General features: G+C 40.1%; 1 protein-coding gene across 3 annotated transcripts in view; it reads right to left on the minus strand.

Annotated features, from left to right (window-relative positions):
• The window catches only part of LOC143150081 (uncharacterized), a 50,790-nt gene that overhangs the window by 1,717 nt on the left and 38,683 nt on the right, over positions 1 to 10,390 (minus strand). For 2 of the 3 annotated variants that reach the window (XM_076318116.1, XM_076318098.1), the window contains exons 2-4: positions 4,694 to 4,967; positions 3,208 to 3,374; positions 444 to 3,137 (exon numbers count right to left, since the gene is read on the minus strand). In XM_076318116.1, the coding sequence (XP_076174231.1) occupies positions 444 to 3,137; positions 3,208 to 3,374; positions 4,694 to 4,885 (3,053 nt within the window). In that variant the 5' untranslated portion in view covers positions 4,886 to 4,967. Of the gene's footprint in view, positions 1 to 443; positions 3,138 to 3,207; positions 3,375 to 4,693; positions 4,968 to 8,105; positions 8,352 to 10,390 lie in introns of those variants that run through there. The other variant, XM_076318106.1, reaches the window with a different exon arrangement.

Raw genomic sequence — 10,390 nt, forward strand, 5'->3', positions numbered from 1 at the left:
TTATACACTCTAACAAAAATCGAGTTTCATTTTCACCAAAAAAACGAAATGATTTTACCAACAACCCAATATTTTTCACTAATCTAATTAAAAATTCTTTCATTCTACGCGTAATTTCAATTACATCGATTTACATTCGATCTACGTCGAGTTGTTATCGATAACTTGAAAAAGAATCTCAAACACGACAATCCTCGTTTTCAAGCCAATCGATTGGTAACTCACGTATACGTGCGAAAAATATAAAAATTGTCATCAGAGAACGAAAATCTCTCGCATCGAAAAATCTAAAAGCAACGACGGTGACTCAAGCGCCATGAATCCGGGGAAAAACGTTCGGTCTTGAAACCGGGGATTCCCGCTGTTCGATCCAATTTCGTGGAAACCCTCTCGAGCGAAGAATCGCGACATTATCCTGGAAATTAGAATTCCTGTGAACGTACTCGTTATCAAGGTCCTTTGTTTTCGACGTGTCGCTCCCTCTAGCGACGTTCTCATTTCCGTGAGGATCGGTTTCGTTGTCCTTGGCGCCAGAAGTTTCCTTCAACGACTCGACGACGTCGGAATCAAGTTTCCTCGTTTCGTTGATCGAAGAATCTCCATCGTTCTTCGAGGATTCTTCGTCGTCACGAGACGATTGACTCTTAGAATCGGGGAGAGATCGGTTGCTTCGACGATCGGATACACATAAGGTGCTTTTGGAATTAAGGACGCTCTCAGGAATGGTGCTTCCGCGTCCAGATTCACCGGAGCGATCCTCCTTTCCTCGTTCCGAAGTGCACTCGATCCCCGGGTCGCGTTCCTCGGACCTGGACTTGGTCTCCTCCTCGTGGATGTTCCCTGCCGCGTTGTCGTTCATTGACGTCTTCTCAGCTATCACCAGGTCCAAGTTTCTCGGGTCAGAAGTGACCTCTTCGTTCCCTAATTGCTCCAACAGACTCTTGATCCGATTCGCTTCGAAAGCGTTCTGAATCTTCTCCTCGAGGAATCGAGTCTCCTTCACCAGGGCGTAATCGATCAAATGGACCGCCATGTCTTTTGGGTCCTTGGTCTCGGGGAAGCCCCGTTGCATAATATCCGAGCACACGGCGTCGTGCAGTGTCGCGTAATCGAGATCTTCGTCTTTGTTCTCGATCGTCGAGGCGGCGATTGGTCGCGATCGGCTCAGATCGTCCGCAACGCTGTCGATCGCAGACCTTGAGATCGCTCGTAGAACGTCGCTGGCGCTCGAGGGAGTGAAGCAGTTCGCGGAGGAAGTAGTCGTCGAGTATTCGTCTCGAGCTCGAGGCAACCGTGACTCTTTCGCTACGACGCGTCTCGGAATTATCGCGTCGTCCTCACTCTCGGTGCTCTCTTGGTTCGTCTTCGAGTCGTCGAATCGTTCTCGAGTTCTCGAGCTTTCGTTTCTCACGAGGGTCACTTTAAACCCTCTCGAACCCTTGTACCTCCTTCTTGATTCGTGATCGCCTCTGATCCGCGGTGACGACCTCGTCGGTGCACGTTTCGAGGTTTTGGGACGGTTTGACGCCCCACGCGAACGCCATTCTTTATTCGTCGGTGATCTGTCTTTGGGAACTGTATCCTTTCTTCTCGATTCGACAACCGCAGGTTCGGTCTCCAAACGATGCAAGTTTCTCGTTACCTCGACTCTGTTCCTCGACGATTCGAAATCGTGAGATTCGCTGCTCTCATTCTTGTCCATGTATTCCTCGAGTTCCGGCCGCGATAGAAATTTCTCGATGGTCCTCGTCGATCGTGAAACATCGTTAATTATCTTATCGTAAGCGCTCAGAACGTTGTCCAAATCGTCTATAGAGGGACGGTAGAAACTGTCTGGATCTTCCGATTGGTCGCTGTCCGAATTCGTGCTCGAGGACACCAAACGATCGTTCGTCGAGCCTAATTCGCTTCGACAGTGATACTTCTCGAGAATGTTCGCGAATCGTTCGTCCACCATTTTGTAACGTTTGCTCTTCTCGCGTTCTTTCTTCTCCGCGGCTGTCTCTGTTCTCTCTTTGTTCTCGCAACGCGTTTCAACGATTCCCTCGTAAGTCAACTGACCTTCTTCGAACAACTGTTCCGCGTCCTTCGAAATCTCGCGATCATTCGATTCGACAGGTGTTTGGGAATCTCGATCCAAAGTAACTCGATCGTCCGGAATCTCCGCAGGAAGTTCCAGTTTCGTTTCGTTTACAATTCGCTCCTCAAATCGTACCTGTTTCTGCTCGTTTCTGCTTCCAGAATTTACTCTCGTCGTCGAACAATCCGTTTCCTCTCCGATAGTCTCAGCCGACAGTGTTTTTCGTTCTTCTTTCGGTTCCACGCCATTGGAACCAGCGACGATGTCCGATACATTGGATTCCAAACTCTTCTCGTTCTCCACTGTAGTCTTGCTGTCGTCCAATTTCTCGGTGTTCTTCGATTTTCCGTTGTTCTCCAGCAAATTATCACCGGTTCCCTCCAAAGTCTCCGATTTTTCCTTCGACCCCGACGAAGACGAAGAATCGACGATTCTCTCAACTTCGTTTGGCTGTTCTAATCTTTTTCTCTGTTTGTTGGTCGTCGATTTTGCGTTGTTTCTGGTACTTCGAGGTTCCTCGGGGATCTTCGTGAACTTCTCCTTAAACGTTGAAGAACCTGTCCAATGATCGTGACGAACTAAATAAGTCCCTACGTTTGTGCTCTCTTTGACGAAAGACGGATCTGGTGGTATACCGATCTCTCTCAAATTCTGCGCTACCAAGCTTCGTTTAATGTTCACCGACGGTCCAGTTTTGACAACGAACCTGTTCGTTTTTCTAGCTTTTTCAGCTTCACGATCGACAGTTTCGTTAGAGCCTTTTTCTTCGTTCGAGGGGATATCTTTCGCGGTTTGACTCGTGACTCCCTGGTTTTGAATTCCGAACGCTTCGTAGCGCGAAAAGTCTTTGCGACATTCCTCGATCATTTGAAATTTGGGCGCGGAGAAATCGATGATTCTTTTAGGTTTCGTGACTGGTCTTCTTTCGTTCGGTGTTCCTTGGTTTTTGGTGTCGGCGTCGATCCAGCCGTTTGCCTCTTGAAATTTGTGCGCGACGCGTTCTCGAATGTACAGCAACTGATCGGTTTCGTCGTCCAGTGCCATTTCGTCCGGATATCTGAAACAAGAATTATTGTAAAGCGTGTTCCGTGAGAATATACGGTGGTTCTGGACACCCTTCGACTCACGCGTTTACGGTTTTTTGAACGTGGTTCGAATTGGCGGCCAAGCTTATTCCCTTGATTTGAATTTGAGCATCTTTGAGCAATTTTTCCACGTCTTCGAGAGCTGCCGACGTTTCTGGACTGAGGACCGGTGAGACTGGTAGCGTCACTGTGGATCTTCTAGTATTGGGCTGAAATCAAGACAACGAAGGATTAGTTGTAATAATTAATGTAATTAACAAGATATAATAAGCAATTTATTTGACGAAGAATAATAAAATAAATATAATAAGCAATGGATTTGACGAAGAATAATAAAATAAATATAATAAGCAATGGATTTGACGAAGAATTATAAAATAAATATAATAAGCAATGGATTTGACATAGAATAATAAAATAAATATGATAAGCAATGGATTTGACGAAGAATAATAAAATAAATATAATAAGCAATGTACTTGACGCGAAGAATAATAAAGTGAATATAATAACCAATGTATTTGACTCGAAGAATAATAAAATAAATATAATAAGCAATATATTTCACGAAGGATAATAAAATAAATATAATAAGCAATGTATTTGACGAAGAATAATAAAATAAATATTATATAATGAGCAATGTATTTGACGCGAAGAATAATAAAACAGATATAATAAGCAATGCCTTTGATGCGAAGAATCAAACTTCTTTATGGTATCGAATAGAATTTGAAAAATAAATTACATTGTTACATATGTTACATAATAATATAATAATATGTAACTCGTATTATGTTTTCTTCGAGTTAAAAGTTCACGAAAATAAACGTTTCTCGATTTTTCATTCTACAAAAAAAATTCGAGAGAAATCATACATTTTTACTTTCGAAATTATAAGGAGCGAAAGTTTTGCAATCCAATGAAATCTTTTACGGAAAAACTATTCGAGACTATTTTGACTACCAAAACGGAACATTTTCTTTTTCTTGATATACATATGTACATACTGCGCGTGTGAGAAGAATGTCGATGTGACTCCAGAGATGACACAGCACTATTTTTCTCGACATTATGTACATATGCACGTCTATTAACACGATTACATCTGACCGGGTCAATGGATTTCAACGAAGCTTTATATTTAAGTCTAATATTCTCGTCTCAAGACACGATTCAATTTTCAGCAAAATCGATCCACGGACAATGGCAGTTACCTCTTTAGTTTTATAAGTTGTCTTTTGAATTCGTTACTCGTAAAAATGTTAGCAAGTGTTTTAAATCAATCGCAAAGAAAATTAAATTTTGCACAAAAAAGTTACGTAAACCTTTTCTTTATTTTCTCTACTAAAGAAAAAATAAAATAAACTCTTATTCGATAAGTACCTGAACATTTTTTTTCGTTGAGAAGTATTGTTACATATTCATTTCGGTTAATTTTCTTTATAAACGTTTTGTTTCTTAGTTTACCAACCTACTGTTCTATTACTCGTTGTTTCGTTGTTCAAAGATACATGCAAAAAAATACCTGATCTTCGTTGACAAGATTCGCTGGAGCAAATGGAACGTTTTTGACGCTCCTGCCGGTGTTCATTTTAGAAAGCGAACTTTTGGACGTTAGAAGCTTGATAGGACCCCTTTCGGATTGAGTTTCGTTTCTCCGATATGTGGACGGGGCCTGAGTTTTGCAATAACAATCGCACGTGTATTGTGAATGCATTTTTGAGTGACAGGAAGCCGATGAACGAAGAACGATAGGATCCTTGCGCAGATCCAAGTACTCTAAAGAGTCATGCTTCTTTCTGTAATTAAACAACAATCGTGGTTGTTAGAAACGTTGTAGTAAAATCAGTAACGTTGGTTGTGTTCGTTGAACCGATTGATAGATATTGTTTCTATTCAACGTTTTATTTCGATACAGCTTTAACTGTCGACCGATCTTATCGTTCGTAGACGCACGTTTTCATTTCGATACTCCTTTCAAAAGCCAAATGCACCGGTGCAGTAACCGTATGTTCTTCGTTTTTAGAATCAAATAGACACAATGGAACGTAATCGTTCCGTGACCAAGTAAGTTTGAAAACCGTTGTTTTACGTATAAAAAACGAAATTGGTCGAAAACATTGAAGAGAAACAATAAATGATTTCTAACGATTGCAATCGACATAATTATTATACATTTATATCGTTGAAACGTAACGAGTGGAAGTACTTCGAAGGATGCAATCCTACGTGAAAAAATTAATCGAAAGCGTGGAGTAAAATTTGTTCGTAATAAAGCTTCAGAAAATCGATCTTAAAAATATACGGGGTACGCGCGACATTGATTGGTAAATTTCAACTTGCAGACGCTTGTAGCTCTATATAATAACTAAAAGTATTTCTGGTTAGAAATTATTGCGTCTGCATCGTCTACGAGCACGACAGACACCGTTCAATCGAATTTCAGCAAAACGTGCGCGTGCCCCGTACAGATGTAAAATCGATTTTCTCGAGAAAAAAATTAACTTCGTGTTTTCGGTTCCATTTTGCGTGTAAAATGTGTTCGATATATTTGTTGCTATTATATTTTTGACTATTATATTTCTTATTATTATATTTGTTGCTATTATATTTCTTATTATTATATTTGTTGCTATTATATTTCTTACTATTATATTTGTTGCTATTATATTTCTTACTATTATATTTGTTGCTATTATATTTTTTACTATTATATTTCATACTATTATACTTTTTACTACTATATTTCTAATACTATATTTCTTACTACTATATTTCTTACTACTATATTTCTAATACTATATTTCTTAATACTATATTTTTTACTACTATATTTCTTACTACTATATTTCTTAATAGTATATTTCTTACTACTGTATTTCTTACTAGTCGCGATCGAATAAAGTGTAAATACAAAAGTTCTCGTCGACAGAAAAGGAAATATCCTGTTCGAATGAAGGAACGTTTGGATAACGAAGACACGACTGTATTAAAGTTGCAGGCTACTGTTTCCTCGAGGCCTTATTCCGTACGGACCTGAATCAAACGCGATCAATGCTTTGCGCGTAATGGACGATCGAATACTTTTACAGAAAGCTATAATAGGAAAATCATGGCAGGTGACGTCGGTGCATCTCCAACGGGGCTTCCTGCTTTAATGCTTCCGGACCCCGTGATCAATAACGATACGTCAAAGGTACGTAATTCGCGACGCCTTTTAAAGTCGATGTACCAGTGTACGATCGTGTCGTACACGGTGAGTCATCTGGCAGTATAGTTTAACATCATTGATCGAGTGATATTTTCAAACATCTCGATTAAAGAATTTTCAATTATTCTGTACGATCAACTATTAAATAAATTAATACGTATGCTAGTCGACTCGAGCAATTTCTTTAATATAAATCTTTTCAATTCAGAACCTTGTCGACCTGGATCTTTCGATCACCTTTGGTAAAAACAAAAATATCCTGATAAAATTTTTAAGCAACGAGATAAACTTTTTTTGTTACCGGTTAAACGAGAATTAGAATTCTGAAACACAGAATATTATATCTCGCGAACAAAAATTTGTCTTGGTGGTATAATTAGTTTAAAATGTTGTATTTATAACAATTATTTCAAGAAAATAAATTAACCATTCGATTGAATAAATATCGCGTGTAAATTATTCTTCTTTTCTAGCGCCATGTATTATTCGAATACAATAGTGCCTGTACTGGAGAGATATATACAGTTAACAGTGGTGGGGATAGCTCTGTGACAACCCGAGAGACAGTACTATATACATCGACTCGTTCTGCGTATACGGTAAGGCGTTCGAACGATGTGGGTTCTACCGTGCTCGCGATATGCTTGGTCCCATTGCTATTTTATCATAAAACGATACCGTAATTCGCGTGCCACCGATACCGCGAGTCTCGTCATTTCACCGCGATGTAACGGGTCTGGTTGCCGTGGTTGGCTGCGATAGAAGGAAGCTCCAACTCTTTCGGAACGGACTTTTACTCGTTGCGATCCGTTAAAATACTTTCTAGCCAGTATGCCGTAATGGTTTGTTACGTTTTTTCGCGCGAATTACGCGAAACGTTATCCCTGTCGAACAACAACAGCGCCCTCTCTGCATTGGAATACGTTTACTCGAAGCACGAAGGTCCTAACCTATGAGACGTGTTCGATTCTTTGGAGAAAAACGCTGAAACGCTTTCACCAACGTAATACGATGGCTCGAATATCGCAATTAGTTTTACAGAATGGAAGTAGCGTTGAGAGAATACGACCTTCTAACGAACAAGAAACAAACATCAGTTTAATGTCATAATTGTTTCTGGTTGTTCAACGATACTTTATTAATTCAAAGGATCGTTCAAAGTTCTCTTATTATATTTTTAATAACGAAGCATGTATTTGTTCCCGTGTTTAAATTATTGTAGGTTTAAATCATATATATATATATTCTCATAATTTCTTTTCACTTGTCTCGATTTAGGGTTTAAGTATGAATTTTGATAAAATTCTTCCCTTTTTGATAAAATCGAAAATTAAATTCAGTGCATATCCTTGTTCTCCTAGTTGTCCCTAGAAAATTTGAAAACAATGCCAAAATATGAGACCAAAATGTAATTGAAGTTAAAATATGATACACTTTATTTACGACTGTGTTTCAAGAATTTATTTCCAAGCATTTCTACAATTATACCAGTTCAATCTCTGTTGTTTTTCATAAATACAAACTCTGTAATAAATAATATATACAGTTCGGTAATTGCCTCGTTAGAAACATTTTATACCAACAACAGTGTTGTTTAATTCAATAAATATGCTTTCCAAGTTTCATTGAAAATCAAAAATATCATTTTACCTTTGTCGAATGTTACACGAGATTCAGATTTCTCCTCTGAATCTCGTACAATATTCTAGAAGAAATAAAATGATACCTTAAAGGGCTCCGCTGTAAATTCTTCGTAACACGTGGGTCCCAGAATCACTGGTTACGCAATCATTGTCGACGCATTATCGTTGCAACCTCTGGATTTCATGTTATCGCGCGTTACAAGTCCATCGCCTTTAAAATGATCCCACGGTTAGTCAACTTTTCCGGGATACCCGTCCGTTGCACGGATAATGGAACGTTCGAACAAGAGGCTCCACGATACGAACGTTTCCACGAATACACAGCCGCGGTTCTCAATAGAGTTTATCGGACGGACGGAAAAAAATTGCCCCCCTCCTCTCCCCGTGGTCCCTCTCACCCTCCCGCCTACCATCCGTGGTGCTCGCGTGTTCCGTTTCCAGGCGCGCGCGTGTGTTTCCACCGGTTCTCACGTACTAATCGGGAACGATGTGTGTCCGAGGCATCGCGTGAAATTCCTAACCCCGGCGAATCGCTTCGTGCGAATCTCGCTCGCTAGCGTTCACCGCGGCGACCTCGTAATTTTCCGAGAACGATTCCTTCGAGTATCGACACGCTCCCGATCGGAAAACATCGTCGCGCGCTGCGTGCACGCGCGTGTCACCAATTCGCCGTAGGGTAAAGATTAAGCACGTTCTCACCCTACGACGTCCATCCGCTTTAAGCACCGAACCCGTTGCGCAGACAGCGAAGCGTGGCTGGCATTCGAGCCGTCTGGAAGAGACAGATCAATATGCCGCTTTTCCCGTTTTCACCCTGTCCCTCTCCATTCCTCTCCCCACCAGACCGCGCCACTCGCTCTTGGCCTCTCCTGTTTCTCTCTCTTTGGCCCACCTATCACACAACAGCTGAACATTGGCATTGATTTTCAAAGTTCAGGAAGTCTTTCGAAGCCCGAGAGCTTCCCCGAGTGTTGTGACCAGACTACGCGTCGCGTATACATACTTTCGGTGGCACGCCGATCGATGATGCGGTCGGTGCCTTGAAAATTTCCGCAACGACGTTGCTCGAGAGGGGAGTTCACGATGAATTTTAACGCAATTTCACGGCGAAAGGGACGCCGATAAATCGTGGAGAAAATAGTATAATATATTTATTTTTATTTATTTATTTATTCACGAGGTTCTCGAGTCGCGTCGGTTCAGAGATTTCTTTTTTTTTGCTCAGCGTTGATTTCCAGTCTCGTTGGTCCGCGGAACGAAAATTCGCTGTCGGAGCGAATCCAACGTTACGTTTCCGCTCCCGATTGGTTATCGGGGGGAAGGTACCGTTTTTTTTTCCACGAATCGACCGGTTTTTATCCCGGGCCGAGACCGAGCCTCGCACGCCCGCCCGACGAGGAGAGTGAATTCATTCAGTTATCCGGGTATTACTGTATATTCGTATTCCTTCTCACTTTTTCGAGTTTTAAGCTCACCTTTTACTTGTCTCGGGATTAACGAACCTTGCCGATTCACCATTGTACGTACTATGGTGTAATTGATGTTTCTTCTCGAGTAAAAGTTGCAATTTGTAATTCTAGTTTCTCCTTTCGCGCAAAATTTGATTTAACGAAAGTAATACAGACATTTGGTTTGTAATAAATTATTTAAAATTAATTCTCGACTGGAGATTGCGATGCTAGAATTGTACAAATTAGAGATGATTGCAACTATTAAGGTGTTTAAAAATTCGTCTGCAGAGAACAGTATTCTGCAAAGCTATGTAGAAAAATAAGAAAATAAGAAATTAATATTAACATTGGACTGTAAACCGAATGGATCGCTATTCAATACAAATTTTCATTTCTTGGGAAATTCGAAACAGAAAGTGTACAAAATATTATTATTCTTATTATCGTGCAAATGTTTTCTTTATTTCTTCCCTGAAATATAACTGTATTTCAAAATGTTATTTATTGAACTATATCTATTATCGTATTTTGCTGTATTTAAGTACAGAAAAGTAGCAAATGCAGTAAATCCTCCTACGATCTTCTTTTCCTCGATATCAAACAAAAACGTATATTTATCCACTCGAGTAGTGTCAAAATTCAATATGCTCAATTATCAATACGTTTTATTGAAATTTCTCAACGACTTTATCGTCGAAAACGTATTTTCCGTTCTATATACCTCTGGTTTCGAATACCAGTAAAAAATCAATAATTATCCCGGATGAAAAAGTTTGCGGACGGTTCAGGTTTTTCCTTCCATCTCTTCGTCCTTTAGTTTCTTAGTGTGTTAAAACGCGCAATAAGATGGAAGATAAAGTTGTTCTACAATTTCTTCGAACATTAAAACGATCAAAAAGTGAACGGTTCGTAGCAAC

The sequence above is a fragment of the Ptiloglossa arizonensis genome, chromosome 1 (assembly GCF_051014685.1).
Source record: "Ptiloglossa arizonensis isolate GNS036 chromosome 1, iyPtiAriz1_principal, whole genome shotgun sequence".
Taxonomy (NCBI): domain Eukaryota; kingdom Metazoa; phylum Arthropoda; class Insecta; order Hymenoptera; family Colletidae; genus Ptiloglossa; species Ptiloglossa arizonensis.